This window comes from Herpailurus yagouaroundi, unplaced genomic scaffold (assembly GCF_014898765.1).
Source record: "Herpailurus yagouaroundi ecotype Mexico unplaced genomic scaffold, PumYag 77, whole genome shotgun sequence".
In the NCBI taxonomy this organism is placed as follows: domain Eukaryota; kingdom Metazoa; phylum Chordata; class Mammalia; order Carnivora; family Felidae; genus Herpailurus; species Herpailurus yagouaroundi.
The window spans coordinates 65331109-65350803 of NW_024412388.1; the positions used below are offsets into that span (position 1 = coordinate 65331109).

The following is a 19695-nucleotide window of genomic DNA, read 5'->3' on the forward strand; positions in this document are numbered from 1 at the left end:
TAAATTGTCCAATGAAAGAAGGCAAAAATGTGTAATATGTCTATATTTACCTCTCTCTTTTGTATGTCAAACCTTAGACTATTATTAAAGGTCCCATTTTGAACAAGCCAGGCAACCAATGCTAAAAAAAGGAAAAGAAAAAGAAAGAAAGAAAGGGGGAAAAAAAGCTATTCAATTATTATCTGAGTGGATAATGACATCCATTGTCTATCGCTTCCTATGATTTACTAGTACTGTTGCCAAGAGCAACATGTCAAGAAATTCCATCTCTTAATGATACAACAAAATTTCTGTTAAAAGCATTTTATTAGGAAAGCCGAGCTCCTCTTCTTTGTAAGCACAAATTTGTTTTTTTTAAAGAGGTTTTTTTTTTTTTCTTTTTTTTCCCCTCAGACAAAGATGTCTTCATTCTACCATTGCCGAAGATAGTTTTCTAATAATCTTGTTCTGGTTACAAATATTCATGTGTAATACCTGTTAACCAGGTTGTCTAAGAGCCCTTCACTTTGTACCTTTTTAAAACAGCTGAAAGAAAGGCTTCTAATTGAACAAAGTAAATAGGACACAGGAACTAAAGCGTCTATATGTTTAATAAGCCTTTGTGTTCAGATCACATTGCTCATTCCACATGAATCACTCCAAATACAGCTGAGGTGAGGATATCATTTGAATCCAAGTACCTATCACCACTTCTCCATGTGGTGGGTAAGATCCATATTATGGAAATAACAAAAGCTAAATAAAATTGGCATTACCTTTAATGATGCTGTCAATAGCAACCACCCAGCAACGAGCATCGATCGTCACAGGCTGGAGTGACACTCTTTGCTTCCACTTCTGGTTCTTCCATTTCTGCAGCCACCTCATCACCAGTCATCTACTGTTCCTCATTTTCTCAGGATGTAAAAGAGGCAGCCAACTCCTCCACATCCTGTCCTGTAGGGTACTGTAATGAACGATCATATTTGTAAAACCAGTTGGATTGCTCCTGCTTGCATTTGGAGTGGGAAGGATGTATTGGAAGAAATGGGAGCTACAACTTCTGCCTTTGATCTCCCTCACTTTCAGTAGGACCTAGCCCAAGTTATTTGTTGCCTTCTGCAAAGCTCATTGTTTTCTTTTCTAAAATGAGATGGCAGTATTCTGTGAAATATGGGTTCTAAAACTTCCACGATCTTATATGGAAAAATACACATTTACTTCTGACGTCTTAACTGCCCCACCACACATAAGTGCAAACTGATCTCAAACTGGGCTTCAGAACAGTCAAATATTTTGGCCCTCAGATATACCTTATAACATTTCTTATTTGAAAAATGGCAAAGGCACAAAAATAGAAAAATTACATATAACACCACTACTTTTTAAAATTATATATAGGGCACCTGGATGGCTCAGTTGGTTGAGCATCTGGCTTAGGCTCAGGTCATGATCTTGCAGTTCGTGAGTTCAAGCCCCACATCGGGCTGTCTGCTGTCAGCGCAGAGCCGTCTTCAGATCCTCTGTCCTCCTCTCTGTGCCCCTTCCCCACTTGTGCGCTCTTTCTCACTCTCTCTCAAAAATAAGCCTTAAAAAAATAAATAAATAAAAGTATGTATAAAATTTAAGTTTTCATATGGCCCTTCTAGTCTCACTCTGTTAATAGCGTTAATAGTGGCATGTAGTCTTCCTGACTCCTTTTGGGCAACTACCTTATTAACGACGGACTTGGCAAGGGCTGCCCTCTTGATGTGATGGCATCACCCAGAGGTTGTGCCCTACAAACCTCTGCAACCGAATGTGGAAACTCCACAATTAGTTACCTTTCCGAAATTCTTTGATGGGTCAAGCATCTCCATTCTGAAAAACTGTCATCCTTTAAAAAAATTGTAAAGATACAAACGCAATAAACAAGGGTGTTATTTGCTTAGTACTTAGACAATATGATAATGGGTCGGTCCTTAGTCAATCTGATAAATAGCAGAGGTAATGATGAGAAGGAAAAGGAAGAGAAGAGATGAGAAAAGACTGTGTGAGGACATATATTGAATCACTCTTTGGAAAAAAGTATGAAAGCAGCATCTCTCGAATGGCCCATATCTGAGAAGCACGTGAGATGCTTGATGTTTTTGTAAAAATCCGTCTTCATTAAAATAACTCATTGTGTCTTCTGACCAAGAATTATTTGGCAAGGGCAAGTTTACCAGGATATGTGGAGTCATTTACTTCTTCATAGGGATGTATAGCATTTAATGAACAGCACTGGATTCTGTCTTTGTGGCTAGTTAGGTGATATGTATTTCCCAGCAGAAAACAATCACTAAACAAGGATGATAAATCAGTTTTGCTTCAGGAGCCCCATTATGAAAATTACCGGTTTAAGTCTGAGCCTTGAGGATTAATGCCCTTGGGGAGGGGCAGGGGAGAAGCTCTCTGTTAACACATTAAGTTAACAAGATTTTTCTCATCATTAAGGACTCAAGTGACCCAAAGGCTGGAGGAAAAACTTGTCAGGTTTTCATGGAGTGAGCAAACTCAGCCCCACTTATTACTGGAACTCCCTTGCTCTACCCGCTCTGTACTTTGCTCATCATTGCTTCTAATTTACTACTACACAGCCCTAAACCACTTCTCCTCCTGGACCATCTTTACTCACCTTCAAAGTAAAGGCTTATAGATTAATTCCTTGTGATTATTTTTTACCTCCATCATCACCTCCACTACTAGTCAGAATTAGCTCTTCATTTTGGTTTCTGAACCTTGCTGTTGACAAATCAGTCTCCTCCACAAAACTGTCTTATTCTCAAGAGTGGAAATGGTGTCTAGAGGATCTACATTTTTTATCTGGAGCCTAAACATGGTGCCCAGCAGAAGGGAAGTGTCTAAAAATGTTTGTGACTTTAATGTACACATAAGAACAGAAACCTAGTGGGAGATAGTTTGCTTTGCAAACATACACAGACAACCTTCATCAGGTAAACTTCTCTTTTCAAATCTTAGGTTCGGGTGACCTTGATCCTTCGATGATGTTGGACACAGGAGAGACCATTGATACAGGATCTGATTATGAAGATCAGGTAATTAAAATCTGAAAATATCTCTTTATTTTAAATGGTTTTAAATTTAAATTTTAGCCTTTGTAAATGTTTTATGAAAATTAGAATTATAAATCATTTTTTCAAGTGTTTACAGATAACTAATACCATATTTCATGATAAATCACACTAACCTATAGCTTTTGTCCACGAACTTTGGCTGTTCAGCCTTCCCTTCCCAACAGTTCCAAAACAGCAATTAATTAAGGAAAGGTTTGTGGTTAAAGTTACATGAGATGGAAATGAGGTTGTGTGAGGTTCTCTTGTCCAAGAATTTGTCTGTGTCTCTATCCCTTTCCAATAATGAACTAACAGTATTTACTGAGTATCAGCTACAGGTTCAGGGTTCTGCTTTTCTATTTCTAACCTTTGAAAAGGACTAATGACCAAGGACAACACAGCCAAGAAGTCAATTATATTTTCTATTTTAATAAAACTAGAGAAATTTATCTGGGTCATTTTCCTCTCAGCAGAACTCCCCCCACTGCTGTATTTTAATAATCCAAAATAGTTGGGCAAGTGCTCCGACTCTCTAATTAGGCTTTTTGTTTAAAAAAAAGGATAATGTCTGAAAATTCCTTCTACTGCTCATCAGTGTTGCTCTGTGATGGCTGAAAGCCAAGTGAATGTGTTCCCAAGTGTTTTTTCCTCCCATCTTCAACTAATATATGTCAGATAAAGCATATCTAACCAGTGTCCAAATGTAATGGCTGGCTACACATTTCATATTCATATTCAGAAGCTATTTTCATGAGCATTGGGTTTCTTCTTTTATATCACAAAGCAAGGAGAAAATATTGACAAGTGATATAATAAGTACTATGTATTTATACTATTTTTTAACATTTATTGACATTTAATATATATTAAACATTGTGCTGAGTTCCTTAGTTTTATTATGTCACTAATTACTTACAACATCTCTAGGATATAGGGATTATTATCTTCATTTTATAGATAAAGAAAATTAAGACTCAAAGAGCAAGTTGCCCACCATTACAAAAATAGTTTCACAGTGGGGAAGTGAACTTAGGGCACATTTCCTCACATCTGTACCAGACTGCTTCCTAACTCAGCCTCCAAATACAGGCCATTCAGTGGTACATTTTAGGAGCCTTTTCAGTTGCCAGCCCCTAAGACTCTATCAGAGGCAGATTCTAAATACCACTATTGAAGATGAGCTCATGATCCAAAATTACAGGCTGGATGAAGAAATGAACCATTATAAGATATCCAGCTGATTTAAAAATGGAAGGTTTCACACCCCTCAAGAACTAGAGAGAACAGGAAAGTCTGAAAGAATTTTTAATATAGGAATACTTAAAATATTCAAGAAGATAAAAGGAAGAAACCATGAAACGAGTACAAGAGAGAATGGGAAGGAAGAGGCAGGCAGGAAAAGGAAAGAAATAGAAATTCTAAGTACAAAAAATATTGCCATTGAAATAAAAACCTAGTTAACAGGTTGAATAGCAGACAAAACATAGCTGAAAAGAGACCTAAGGACAGAGCTGAGGAAATTGCCTTAGAATAAAACAGAAAGCTGAATAGTTGTCAAATGTAAGAAAGAACTTAGGAGACACTGAGGATAGAATGGTAGGGCCAACATATTCAAAAAAGAGTTCCAGGAAACAATGGGAGAGGATGGAACAGGGGCTCCCTTTTAGTTACCATTTTATTTTATTATTTAAACAGATAATAGTTGAAAATTTTACAGAGATGAGAAGTGACACAAATCCCAAGATTGAAGGAACACATCCAGTTCTGAGCAAGATTAAAAAAAGATACAAAAAAAACACCTCTTCACCTCATCATTTAGTCACTCAACAAATACTAATTGAGCGCCTAATATATGCCAGGTATTGTTTAGATAACTGAAATATGTAATTGTATAAAATAGGCAAGAAGCTTATATTCTAGTACAGAAGACGGATACTAAACGTCAACATAAGTTAGTAAATTCTCCAGATGTCGGAAGTGGTAAATTCTATGAGAAAAGAAGTAGAACAAGGTGAGAGGGTCAGGAATGCTGGGGTTGGGAACAGATTATAGTTTTAAGTAGGATGGCCTCATTAAAGAGGTGTGATCTGACAGAAACCTGGCATATAATGTAAAACATCAGAACACAGAAGACAAAAATAGAATATTAAAAGCAAAAAGGCATTACCTATCAAGGAACAGAAATTTTGGTGGTAGCAGATTAAATAAAGCAAGAGCTTGCATTTTTTGAGCATCTGTTATAAGCCAGACACTGTGTTTTATGATTTACATGCATTGTTGTCAATCCTTAAATAACTCAAGAAGGTAGCTCCTTTTATCCCCAATTTACAACAGAGGACATTGAACCTCATAGAAGTTAAGACACTTCCCAAGACTGCACAGCTAGCAAGCTGCAGAGCTGGGAAACAAACTTTGATTAGCCAGAATCTAGTTTTTACTTTTACCATTCCAAGTAAAGCCATTGTCAAGGTCATTGGTGATCTTTGTCAATTCCAGTTAACACTTTTTAGTTAACTTTCTTGACCTTTGCTGTGTGTTATTCACCAAACTTTTACTATAAAGGGTAGTAAATACCTTAGGCTTTGTGAGCCCTGTGGACTCTGTTGCAATTATTCAAAGTCCACTTTGTTGTGAAAAGCAGTCATAACAACACGTAAACAAATGAGTTTGGCTGTGTTCCAGTAAAGCTTTATTTACTGATACTGAAATTTGAACTCCATGTACTCCTCCTGTGATTTATTTCAACTATTTAAAAATGTAAAACCCAAAACTGAGAGCCTATACACAAACAAGCAGCACAGTGGATTTGACCTGCAGGCTATAGTTTGCTGACCCCAGGGGTAAATCATCTTCACATTCTTGACATTCTCCTCTCTCCCTTAGATTCTAGCACTTCTAAATTATTTATACTGTTGTGGGGCACCTGGGTGGCGCAGTCGGTTAAGCGTCCGACTTCAGCCAGGTCACGATCTCGCGGTCTGTGAGTTCGAGCCCCGCGTTGGGCTCTGGGCTGATGGCTCAGAGCCTGGAGCCTCTTTCCGATTCTGTGTCTCCCTCTCTCTCTGCCCCTCCCCCGTTCATGCTCTGTCTCTCTCTGTCCCAAAAATAAATAAACGTTGAAAAAAAAAATTTTTAAAAAAAAAAAATTATTTATACTGTTGTAAGTGCTTCACACTTATTACCTCATTTTATCCTCAGACAATGACGAGTTAGATATTATTGTTATATTTTATTTAAATATATTATATTTAAAACATATTTTTGTTACTTATTATTATTATTATTATAGTGTTATTCCAATAAGGAAACTGAGGCACAGAGAAATTAAACAGTTTATTCAAGGTCACATAGCTGGCAAGAGGTAAAGACAGAATTCAAACATAGCCATCTGACTCCAGAGCCAGGATCAGGAAAGATAGGCTGGGCTCTGCTATGGTAACAAATAAAACTCAAAATCTGAGTACTTTCCAGGGTTCTTGTACATACAACCTCCAAAGGGATCATGGATGGGAAGGCAAAGAGCCTGAGACCAGCTCTTAATTGCACATTACCTTCTCCCACGTTCTTCAGGTGTTCCCCAGTCACTGGCCCTCCCTACATCCAGGGAGGCTGGGAAATGGAGCTTTCTTGTGCCTCCAGGAAAGGAGGGATGAGTTTGGTGGACACTGAGTCAGTCTTGGCCACAGATCTCTTGCCCTACTCTGTGTTCACTCTCTCGGTGCTCCTCCTACATATTGGTCCACTTGTTCTTGGTTTTCTTGCTGACCTGCTCTCTGTTGGTCCTTTACTTAAATGTGGGTGTTCCCCAGCATCCATGGCCCTTTGGATCCTCACTGAACATGTTCTCCTTTAAAAAGCTCAGCCATAGCCATGATTTCTTTTTTTTTTTTTTTTTATATATGAAATTTATTGTCAAATTGGTTTCCATACAACACCCAGTGCTCATCCCAAAAGTTGCCCTCCTCAGTACCCATCACTCACCCTCTCCTCCCTCCCACCCCCCATCAACCCTTAGTTTGTTCTCAGTTCTCAACAGTCTCTTATGCTTTGGCTCTCTCCCACTCTAACCTCTTTTTTTTTTTTTCCTTCCCCTCCCCCATGGGTTCCTGTTAAGTTTCTCAGGATCCACATAAGAGTGAAACCATATGGTATCTGTCTTTCTCTGTATGGCTTATTTCACTTAGCATCATACTCTCCAGTTCCATCCACGTTGCTACAAAAGGCCATATTTCATTTTTTCTCATTGCCACGTAGTATTCCATTGTGTATATAAACCACAATTTCTTTATCCATTCATCAGTTGATGGACATTTAGGCTCTTTCCATAATTTGGCATAGCCATGATTTCCACTTCACCGTTCCCAGGTGAGCTCCTGTTGCATATGTCTGCCTGCTAAACAGTGCTGGTTGGATCTCCCATGTGCATCTCAAACTCAACACATCCAAAACCAAACTCCCCATCTTCCCCCACAAAATCTGCTCGCCCTTCTGTTTTCCCTATTTCTGTTAATGATACCTCCATCCTGCCAGCTGCCCAAGCCAGAAACAGGATGTCTTCATAGCCTCCTTCCTTTTTCTCCCCCTCTACATCAGTTTGTTCAAGAAGCCAGTCAGTTCTCCTGTGCAGAAATCTCTCCTTCCCTCTCCAGTCCCACTGCCGCTGCCCTGGTTTGCACCGTTGGCCTTCCTCCATGGGATCACAGAGACAGTCTCCAACCAGTCTCCCTGCCCCAGCCTCCTATGGCACACAACATAATCATCTTGCTGAAAAGCAAAGCCAGTCACGGCATTCTGCTTCTTAAAAACCGTTTTGCCTCCTCATTGATGTCAAAATGAAATTGGAAACTCTTATCATAATACATGGGAACCTTCAAATCAAAATCTGAACCCCTGCATCCCTCCCAAATTCATCCCTTGCCAGTCACCAAAACACACCGAATGCTCCAGCTACACCAAGCCATTTTCCATTCCTCCAAGTGGCTTGTGATTTGCACAGTCCTTTTCCTCTCTATAGAAGATTCTACCACCCATCATGCCTATTCCAGATAACCCAGTCATGCACCATCAGGACCAAGCTTCTTCTCAAAGAAGCCCTTACCTCATTACATGTTCAGTTCACCTTCTTGGGGAGCCCATGAGACCCTGTGTTGTAATATTCTGTGGCATGACAGGGAGTGCGTTCTGCTCTGGGTGTCCTCAATGCCTGCCACTAGCCTGGCATGTAGTATGTCCCCAATAAAAGTCCATTTTTTTAAAGCCCATAAAATGACTTCTAGTTCTTCTTTATATGTGATTTTTGATAACTTGCTAACTCTTGCTAACTTTTTTTGTATCAATTTTTAATTTACATTCTAGTTAACATATAGCGTAATATTGGTTTCAGACATAGAATTTAGTGATTTATCATTTACATATAACACTCAGTGCTCATCACAAGTGCCCTCCTTAATGCCCATCACCCATTTAGCCCCTCCCCCATCCACCTCCCCTCCATCAACCCACAGTTTGTTCTCTATAGTGAAAAGTCTCTTATGGTTTGTTTCCCTCTTTTATTTTCCCTCATCCTCTATGTTCATCTATTTTCTTTCTTAGATTCCACATATGAGTGAAATCATAGGATATTTGTCTTTCTCTGACTTATTTTGCTTAGCATAATACACTCTAGCTCCATCCATGTTGTTGCAAATGGCAAGATTTCATTCTTTTTGTGGCTAAGTAATATTCCATTGTGTATATTTGTGTGTGTGTGTGTGTGTGTGTGTGTGTGTGTGTGTGTGTAACATCTCCTTTATCCATTAATCAGTCGATGAACATTTGGGTTCTTTCCATAATTTGGCTATTGTTGATAGCACTGCTATAAACACGGGTGCATGTGCCCCTTTGAATCAGTTATGTTTGTATCCTTTGGGTAAATACCTACTCGTGCAACTGTTGGGTCACAGGGTAGTTTTATTTTTAACTTTTTGAGGAACCTTTATACTGTTTTCCAGAGTGGCTGCACCAGTTTGCATTCCCACCAACAGTGAAAGAGGGTTCCCCTTTCCCTACATCTTTACCAACACCTGTTGTTTCCTGTGTTGTTAATTTTAGCCATTCTGATAGGTGTGAGGTGGTATCTCATGGTTTTGATTTGTATTTCCCTGGTGATGAGTGATACTGAGCATCTTTTCATGTGTCTGTAAGCTATCTGTATGCCTTCTTTGGAAAAATGTCTATTTATGTCTTCTGACCATTTCTTTCTTTTTTTTTAAGGTTTATTTATTTATTTTTAGCCTCAGTGGCTCAGTTGGTTGGGCATCTAGATGACTTTGGCTCAGGTCACGATCTCGTGGTTCCTGGGTTTAAGCCCTGCATTGGGTGCTGTGCTGACAGCTGGGAGCCTGGAGCCTGCTTCAGATTCTGTGTCTCCTTCTCTCTCTGCCCCTCCCCTGCTCATGCCCTGTCTCTCTGTCTCTCTCTCAAAAATAAATACACATTTTAAAAATTTTATTTATTTTGAGACAGAGAGAGAACACAAGTGAGGGAGGGGCAGAGAGAGAGGGAGAGAGAGAGAATCCCAAGCAGGCTCCACACAGGCAGAGCCCAGTGCAGGGCTCGAACTCACAAACTATAAGATCGTGACCATAGTCAGATGTTTAACTGACTGAGCCACCCAGGCTCTCCTTCTGCCCATTTCTTAACTGGATTACTATTTGTGTGTGTATGGATGCTTGATAACTCTTTTGAGCCTGGGTTTCCTTCTCCAGAAAATGATGATAACCCCACTTGGAAGTACTGTTGGGAGATGTAGACAGTACAGGGGGCCTTGTACAGAACAAATACTGCATAAATGTAAACTCTTCCCCAGCCCAACTCAGACTGAAATTTTTAGGAATCACTGCCTTTCTATAGCTGACAGAGGCCCCCATTTCCTCAGCTAAGGGAATGCTAATTGAGCACTTCTGGTTTTCAGTCTGGCATGTAGGAACTTTATCATAACCAGTGTTTCTTAACAACAAGTAATAAGTTGAACAAACTGAAAATTCAACAGTTCTTCTTAAATCTCTCAGAGAAGTAGGTCACAAGACAAACCACTGCACCCAAAATTGGAGAGACAGGCAGAGTCAAAGAATCACAGCTTACCAGAATAGAAACCCACAAGCAAGAACCTCACCAGGAGCCAGTGCCTGTGTAGGTAGGAAACCCTACACTGTACTTGGCAAATTGCAGGAGGCTCAGTGTGGGCAAGTGTGAGAGTTCAAAACTCCAGGGGGGGGGGGCAGGCATAGAGGTCCCCACGCTTCTGTGAGTTTTACTTCCACAAGCTCTACCAGGCCCTCACAGTGAATATCAGAGAAAAATCCTTTAGTGCTTCTGGCAAGGGGAAGGGGCACGGAACTGTTTTGAAATACACCGGAGCCCTCTGTTTTTAACAAGGCCTGCTCCCAGGAGAAACTATTTTGTCAGAACCTAACCTGCTGTGGTTTTATCAGAGCCTACTCTACCTGGGAGAACAAAAATACCCAACTCCAGCCCCCTCTAGCTATCCTGTTCCACCTAAGGGGGGAAGATCCTGAGATACACTGGTGAAGTTCACAGTCCAGGGGGGTCTCCAAAAGACTGACATAACCATAGGACAGTATGTGTTTCACAGAATGGTTCCTCTGCCCCCACACCTTACCACTGCGTTACTAAAAGTTTATTTATTGCAGTTTCTTTTACCTAGTACATCATGTCCACCTTTCAACAAAAAACTAGAAGGCATCCTAAAAGGCAAAAACAGATTTGAAAAGCATGAGAACAAGAGTAATATATGGCAGGATTACTGGGCTTATAGGAACAGGAATTTTATTAAAAATATTATTAATATGTTGAGGGCTTAAATGGAAAAAGTAGACAACATGCAAGAACAGGTAACATGCAAGGTAACGTAAGCAAAGAGATGGAAATCCTAAGAAAGAAACAAAAAGAAATGCTACGAATCAAAAACACTAGAACAGAAATGAGGACTGCATTTACTAGGCTCATTAGTAAACTAGACATGGCTGAGGAAAAAATATCTGAGCTTGAGGATACGAAAACAGAAGCTTCTAAAACTGAAAAGGCAAAGAGATAGAAAAAACCCAGAAAACAAAAAACATAATAGAACATTCAAGAACTATGAGACAATTACAAAAGGTGAAAATTACAAATATATTGAAACTGCAAAAAAAAGTCAAAGATTAAAGAAAAAAAATCTTGAAAAAGGCGTGAGGAAAAATACACCTAACCCATGGAGAAGTAAAGATAAGAAATACATTCTATATCTACAATGGAGTATTACTTGGCAATCAAAAAGAATGAAATCTTGCCATTTTCAACTACGTGGATGGAACTGGAGGGTATTATGCTAAGTGAAATTAGTCAGTCAGAGAAAGACAAATATCATGTGACTTAACTCATATGAGGACTTTAAGAGGCAAAAAAGATGAACATAAGGGAAGGGAAACAAAAATAATATAAAAACAGGGAAAGGGACAAAACAGAAGAGACTCATAAATATGGAGAACAAACTCAGGGTTACTGGAGGGATTTTGGGAGGGGGGATGAACTAAAGGGGTAAGGGGCACTAAGGAATCTACTCCTGAAATCATTGTTGCACTATATGCTAACTAATTTGGATGTAAATTTTTAAAAATAAAAAATAAAATAAAATAAAAAAGAAATGCACTCAACTTCTCAGGGCACCTGGGTGGCTCAGTAGGTTAAGCATCTGACTTCTGCTCAGGTCATGATCTCACAGTTTGTGAACTTGAGCCCCACATTGGGCTCCACATTGACAGTGAAGAGCTTACTTGGGATTCTCTGTCTCCCTCTGTCTCTGACCCTCCCCTACTCATGCTCTCTCTCTCAATAAATAAACTTAAAAAAATATATTCAACTTCTCAAAAAACATGCAGGCAAGAGGAGAGTAAAATACTTAGTGTATAAAGGGAAAAAAAATTTTAAAACCTGCAATTCTGTATCCTATGAAAATATCCTTCAAAAGTGAAGGAGGAAAGACTTTCTCCAACAAAAATTAAGGGAATTTGTTGCCAGTGGGCCTGCCTTGGAAGAAATGTGAAAAGAAGCTCTCTGGAGAGAAGAGAAGTGATATACATTGGAAATTTCTATCTCCATCATAAAGAAAGAAAGACTGTTAGAGAATGAATAAGTGAAAGTAAAATGAAAACTTTTATTTTTCATATTCTTAATTGATCTAACAGATAATAATGTGTTCAAAATAATAGCAATGATGTATTCAATTAGGCATGTTCATGTATAAGTGAAATGAATGACAGCAAAGATGCAAGGACGGGAGGAAGAATTAAGAATATTTTGTTATCATTCTCACTGTCCACTTATTTGAAAGTGGACTTGGATTCTTTTAAATGTATATTGCAAACTCTAGGGCAGCCACTAAAAAAAAAAAGTTTAAAAAGAAGTATAATTGATATGCTAAGAAAGTAAAGAAAATGGAATTATTTAAAACTTCAATTAAATGACATAAAACACAGTTAAAACAATGAAGGAAGAAAGGGTTCGGAAGCCAAAAATAGGAACAAAGAAAATGGTAACAAATATGGTAGATATGAATCCACCTTCATCAACACTTTAAATGTCAGTGATCTAGGGGCACCTGGCCAGCTCCATTGGAAGAGCATGTGACTCTTGATCTTGGGGTCATGAGTTCAAACCCCATGTTGGGTGTAGAAATTACTAAAAAAGATAAATGAACAAACAAACAAAAAAAATGTCAGCTATCTAAATATACCAAATAAAAGACAGAGATTTTCTGCATGGATCACAAAATAAGACCCAAATCTATAAGAAACCTACTTTATTTTTTAATTTTTTTTTTCAACGTTTTATTTATTTTTGGGACAGAAAGAGACAGAGCATGAACGGGGGAGGGGCAGAGAGAGAGGGAGACACAGAATCAGAAACAGGCTCCAGGCTCTGAGCCATCAGCCCAGAGCCCGACGCGGGGCTCGAACTCACGGACCGCGAGATCGTGACCTGGCTGAAGTCTGGCGCTTAACCGCCTGCGCCACCCAGGCGCCCCCACATATAAATTAATGTAAAGAGATGGAGAAAAATATACCATGCTAACACTGACCAAAAGAAAACAAGAGTAGCTATATGAGTGCCGGGGTGGCTCAGTAGGTTGAGCATCTAACTCTGGATTTCAGCTCAGGTCATGTTCTCAGGTTCCTGGTTTCAAGCCCTGCCTCAGGCTCCATGCTGACAACACAGAGTCTGCTTGGGATTCTCTCTCTCCCTCTATCTCTGCCCCTCCCCCATTCCTGTGCTCATGCTCACTCCCTCTCTCTCAAAATAAATAAACTTAAAAAAAAAAGAGTAGCTATATTAATTTCAGACAGAGCAGACTTAAGAGCAAAGAAATTTATCAGGGATAAAGAAGGGCATTACATAATGATAAAGCAGTCAATATTCCAAGACAACCTAATAGTCCTTAATGGATACGCACCTAACAACAGAATGGGTCCAGGCTCACTGTCCACCCAAGTCTTTGATCCCACCCCTTCATCTCCCTAAGACCTTGTTCCATTAATGGGTATTGCTTCATCTTTCTCAAGGCGCTCGTCCTCAAAGTATCTTTCTTTTTCTCTAACAACCCAATACCCCTGCTTTGAAGGAAGAAGGAATGATCAACAGTGCCACGTGTCCTAAGAAGGTCAAGTGGGATACTTTCTTCTCCCCTTTCCATCAACACCAAATTTGGTAAAAGAAAAGGCATTACCCCTGCTTCCATGACTTCACCTGTAAACCAGCTTCTGCCTACACTGCTTCTCTAAGAGACTATTAAAAATCATCTCATTACCATCAAGTCAGGAAGACGTTTACAGTGTATGGAGTCCAATACACCGATGACACTTTCTGCTGTCTCAAAACTCTTGGGTCCCTTGGCTTATCTCTATGGCCATTATTTCTTTGCCTCCTCCCCCCATCGTGGTCTGTAATGTGAGAAGAGCCTGGAGAATGGGCATTATAGAGCAGGTTAGGTGTTTTGAATTTATTCTAGGCACAATGGGAAGCTTTAAAGAGTTGTTTTGTTTGTGGCAGGGGTATATGAAGGAGGAGCAGGACATAACATAATTATATTTATGTTTTAAAAAAAGATCGCTCTTGCTATAATGTGAACACATTGGAAGAAGACAAGAATTGTTTAGGGAGGCTTGCACTGGAGTAATGGAGGAGATAGAAAGGGATTTATTTATTTTTTATTTTATTTATTTATTTATTTATTTTAATGTTTATTTTTGAGACAATGCGAGAGACAGAGTGCAAGCAGCGGAGGGGCAGACAGAGGGTGACACAGAATCCAAAGTGCGCTCCAGGCTCTGAGCTGTCAGCCCAGAGCCCGATGTGGGGCTTGAACTCATGAACTGTGAGATCATGACCTGAGCCGAAGTTGGATGCTCAACTGACTGAGCCACTCAGGCGCCCCAGAAAGGGATTTATTTAAGAGGTACTTTTGAGGAAAAACCAACAGGACTTTGTGTTAAAATGGATGTGAGAGCCAGGAGGGCATGAGCTGTTAGAAAAAAATGATCAGGTTTTTAACTTGTACAGTTGGGTAGATGGTAGTGGCATTCACTGAGAAAGAACAGTAAGAAAACACCAGTTCTGTAAGAAAAGAGCATGAGTATAATTTTAGATATTGTGAATTCAAAATGCCTTAATGCATCCAAGTAGAGAATTCAAGTGAACAATTGAACGTACAAATCTGGGCTGGAAATACAGATTTGTGAGCCCCTGAATATAGGTAGAACTTGAAGCTGCATGTGGAGATGATACTTAAAGAAAAAGAACAGACTTAAGAAGAGAAGAGGATCTACAGCTGAGAAATGAAGGAATTCAAAGACCAGGTAGAGGAAGATGGGCCAGGAAAAAGTGTGTGTTTGTGTGTGTGTGTGTGTGTGTGTGTGTGTAGAAGTTGGTTTTAGAGAGAAAGCAGGAAAATCAGCAGAATGTGATGTCCCCAAAACCATAGAAGCAGAGAGGGTGAAGTGTTGACAAGAGGATGAAGAGGGAGAATGGAAAGTGGCCATTGTATAGAGAAACATGGAGGAAATTGTTGACCTTACAAAGGGTGATTGGGAAAGTTGTTTGTAATGGAAGACACTTGAGCATGTTTTAAAACTCACAGGAAAAGTCCATTCATTTGAGAGAAGGAGTATATACAAGACAGAAGAAGATTTCTGAATGTAGGAAGACTGGTTTCTAAGGTCAGGTGTGTAATGTGGGAAGTTAATATGTTGCTGTCAGATGACTTCCAGAGGCAGAGCCATCTGTTGAGAGTCTGAGATTAGAAGCAAGTAGCAGATTGACTTGTAGAATCCACTGGAGAGAGAAGTGAGGAAACACAGCGGGATTGGCAAGCAGTCAGGGAGTCCATGTGATGTTAGTGTCTAGAAATGTATTTTTACCCATCTATCCTTTTCCTTTTTGTCTCATTCATTTACCAAATGTTTATTGGGTACCCCATAGATGCCAGAAACTCTTGTAGACACTAACAATACAGAGTGCTGTGGAACTTCCATGGGCACAGGGAAGGTTGATAAGTTTCCTTCACTCATGATGGAGTTTTATCAAATGTGTGCTGCAACGAGAGCAGAGCATGAGCAGAATAAGTGAGGGTGGTCCCAGAAGAGGAAGTGAAGTGGACAAAAGATAGGGGCAAAGTCCAGAAGAACTAAGAGTGCATTTGACTTCCTTAAAAATATAACTCTGTGTCACAATTATGAGCTAACTCTTTATTAAGAAGAATATTTGATCCTGCAATCCTGGCAATTCTGCAAGGATTTCAAATCCTCCTTCTTCCTCCTTCTTCCTCCTTGAGATCTTCTCTAATAATTAAAGTAAACATTCATTTCTTGCCTGCCCCACTGAACACCCAACACGCTTGAGGTTTATACCCTAGGTCTTAGCACTTGATTATATTTAATTTTGTACTTCATTATATACTGTCTCCTTTCCCTCCCTGATTGTGTCCTGCATGCATCTATGATGAGAAAGAGCGTAGACTGTGGAGCCAGACAGACCTGGTTTAAAGCCAGTGTCAACACTTACATATTCCAAGTTACTTAACCTCCTCAAGCCTGAGTTTCTTCACCTATAAAAATGGACATAATTCCTTGCAGGCTATTTAGATTGAACAAGAATCTATGTAAAGGTGCCTGGCACAGTAGGCCATCCAGTATATATTTCCTTTTCCTTCTTTACTTCTCAGAAGGGAAGACTCTGATGTACTTCTTTTGTGTCCACTGCATTGTGGCAGGGACACTGTCAGAATCAAACTAGACTTAATGAATAAAATCATAATGCCACATTCCCTGGCCAGAATAGAGTTTAGTGTGTGTGTGTGTGTGTGTGTGTGTGTGTGTGTGTGTGTGTGTGTTTTAACTGAATTTCCACAGCGATACTCCACAGTGATATTCTAAATCAAGAAATACTACGTTTAGCCAAAGCATGTGTTAGGTTGTATTTGCAAGGCTGATTTAAACAATGCCATTTCCAAAGCAGTATATTTGAGTCACACAGCACTGCTCTCGATGGACTGACTTACTCACATGTCGCCGACATGCTGAGTTCCCGTTCTAATGGGCAAATCCGGGTTTTGTGGCAAGTCTCACAAGGCCTAGCTGAAGCAGGGAAAATAGAATGGCCAGGCTTACCTCTCAGCTCTGCAGTAAGCACCTGTTCTTGGTTGTGAAAACTGTTGGTGGCCCATTGGAATGATAGAAGCAGAGACATTGGAGAGGGACTAAAGTCAGAAAGTTGTAAATCTAGCTTTTCCAAACACTCTAACAAAAATACCGGCTGCAGGCACAGGCAGCCAACTCTCCCTGGCTGTCTTCATGGACTGTGGGCACTAGGAGCTAATTGATTCTGTAAAAAGGAAGACAAGTCCCATTTTTAAATGTCATGAATCAATCAGAATATATTTCCACTATTCTTGACTGCAAAGCCAGGGATGTTTCATATTTTCAGTGTAGATATTAAATATTAAACAGCAATGTTATAACACTTAGGTTGCCAGTTTGGGCCAGAGTCCAATGTATTTCCACACTCTGAAGACATAAAGTAAATGCCTCATCACTATGCCTGTCTGGCATGCCCCACCAAAGACCTATAGGACAAATCTTTGCAGAAGGTCATGAGAACTGATAGAATTCTTCATTTCAGAGCAGTAGGATATACTCCAGAGGTAAAAACATATGAAGGACAACTATCAGTAGAGACTATTTGCTTTCCTCTTTTCAAAAAACCTATTATTCTTGTCAGACAGGTTTTGTAATTAATTTCATGGGCTCCTGTGGCATCTTATTAACTGGAATAATCTTGAATGCCTTGTCATTTTGAAGGCAAAAGGAAAATATTTGTGATTACACATTAGCATCACTGCCTCATAAAGGGAACGGAATAGAACTATGTGTGACCTGTCACCTGATGTGCCTTAGAGGCTTAAAAAACGGGAAATTGTTGTTAACGGGAAACCAAATAACCTCCTGGGATTATGTGTTTACAGAAGTAAGGATGGGGAGAGTATGCAAAACCCTGAGAATCCTATCAAATAGCAAACATAGGCTTACACACTCTTAAATGAGAGGGATGTGATGAGGTTGCCCTTTGCTCTTTGGAGTTGATTACCAAGGTGCAGTGTTACCATCGTCCACCTTCTGACACTCTTTCTCTTTCTATGGGATGTCAGGTCACAGTGTGTATCCTTGTTCCCATTTTCCTATCAAATCCATGTTTTTATCAGGGATGGTGGCTGTGGCTACAGTGAGTGAAGCCCCTAGGCTTAGAGTCCTGAATGGGTCTGAGTTCTGGTTCTGCCACTTAACGGCTTTGTGATGTTGGCACATCCACTTACTGCTCTGAGCCTCAGTTTACAAATCTATAAAATGAAGAAAATTATTTGAAGATTAAAGAGCTGATTTCTATCAAGGCATTCTATCAAATGTAAAACACTGTATATATATGTATATATATATGTATATGTGTATATAGTTATATGTATATAGTTATACAAACATAAACTCTTAATATGATTATTTACTATGCATTTCTCATGTCTTCTTTTGAATATAGATAGAAAATATATTGGGGAACAACAGTTTTACCACTTAGAATTTTTAAAGGATCCCAAGAAAATAATAAAATAGTAAAAACAAAGAATTTACTTGGGATTCCAGTGTCATCCTAAAAGTTCCAGGCAGACTTTCCTTACTTTGACAAGCACTTATTCCTACTTTTGGTATAGCCCTTGTCACATAGATAATGGCTATTTGTATACATGTCTCTCTCCTCCAGTAGATTATACCCAGGGACACAGACAATGTCTACTTTACTATAATTCCTTAATTCCTTGCATAATGCTTGACAGTGCATGGGAGGGCAATTCAGAAATATTTTCCCCATAAACAGAATGAAGAAGAATTTTAAAGGGAAGTACAAATCTGTGAACAGAGACCAGGGAATAAAACACATTTACATGACGATGATGAAAACATTGTTTTAATCTATATGTTTTCAAAAAAGCATTGCTAGGATATTGAGGGGTCCAGAAACTATCATGCAAGAAGTGGCTGAAGGATCTGGAAATATCTAAGTGGAGAAGTACATTCCACCAAAAGCAACATGACTGACCAGGCTCTTGCTGGCCTATTCAATCCATGGTGGGCAGGGTTTGTGGCCTTGTTCATGCCTTTGTTCCCAGTGCCTTGCATACCACCTGACTGATGATCAATAATTAATCATTCAGTGAAGGAATTCTATCAGTAAGGGACTATGCCATTTCAGAAGAGGGAGTTAGACTTTCACATTACCATGCGAGAGAGAATTGGGCCCTAGAAGTAGAAATTACAAAAAGGTGGAATTCAGATGAGTGTATCTGAGTTTTCTAACTAGTTTAGGGTCCAGTTGAATATCTCATTGAAGATATATACAAATTCCAGATAGCCATTCCTCATGGATGTTTTTCAAACTGATCTGTCCTGGCATGGGGTGGAGGAATTCCATGCCTCCTAAGGTCCTTTCCATCTCTGAGTCTATTTGTTTACAAACAAGCCAAGGTGTGTGTGTGTGTGTGTGTGTGTGTGTGTGTGTGCGCGCGCGTGTGCGCAAAACATCAACTCCCACTACCATCATCCCAGAAATATCTAAACATTGTCCCCATTAGCCTGCTCCAGTACCTGAAGTCCCATCACCAGGGAGTTTAAGGGGGAAGGGAGGCTTGATACTGTGTCACTAGAAGGTTCACTCAATTTTCCATCATTAACTTATTTAATTAAATGTAACCAACTGAAGCTGAATAAAATTTTCATCATCTTAGAACACTGTTAATTGTACAGTCCTTTTCAGCTTTAAATTCATACCAGTAAAAATCATAGTATTATCAAATATCAAAAATCATAGGAGTGTTCTTTAAAAATGTAAACCTCTTAGGGGCACCTGGGGAATGTTTGTTATCTCAATGCTGATCAGAAGTATTAACACAGTTTAGGGGTGCCTGGGTGGCTCAGCCAGTTAAGCATCTGACTCTTGATTTCAGCTCGTCATGATCTCACAGTTGGTGAATTTGAGCCCCACA

General features: G+C 39.5%; 1 protein-coding gene across 4 annotated transcripts in view; it reads left to right on the forward strand.

The window, feature by feature from the left end:
• AK5 (adenylate kinase 5) overlaps positions 1 to 19695 on the forward strand; it is a 262870-nt gene that overhangs the window by 138778 nt on the left and 104397 nt on the right. For all 4 annotated transcript variants that reach the window (XM_040470696.1, XM_040470694.1, XM_040470695.1 and 1 more), the window contains exon 8: positions 2980 to 3056. In XM_040470696.1, the coding sequence (XP_040326630.1) occupies positions 2980 to 3056 (77 nt within the window). The remainder of the gene's footprint in view (positions 1 to 2979; positions 3057 to 19695) is intronic.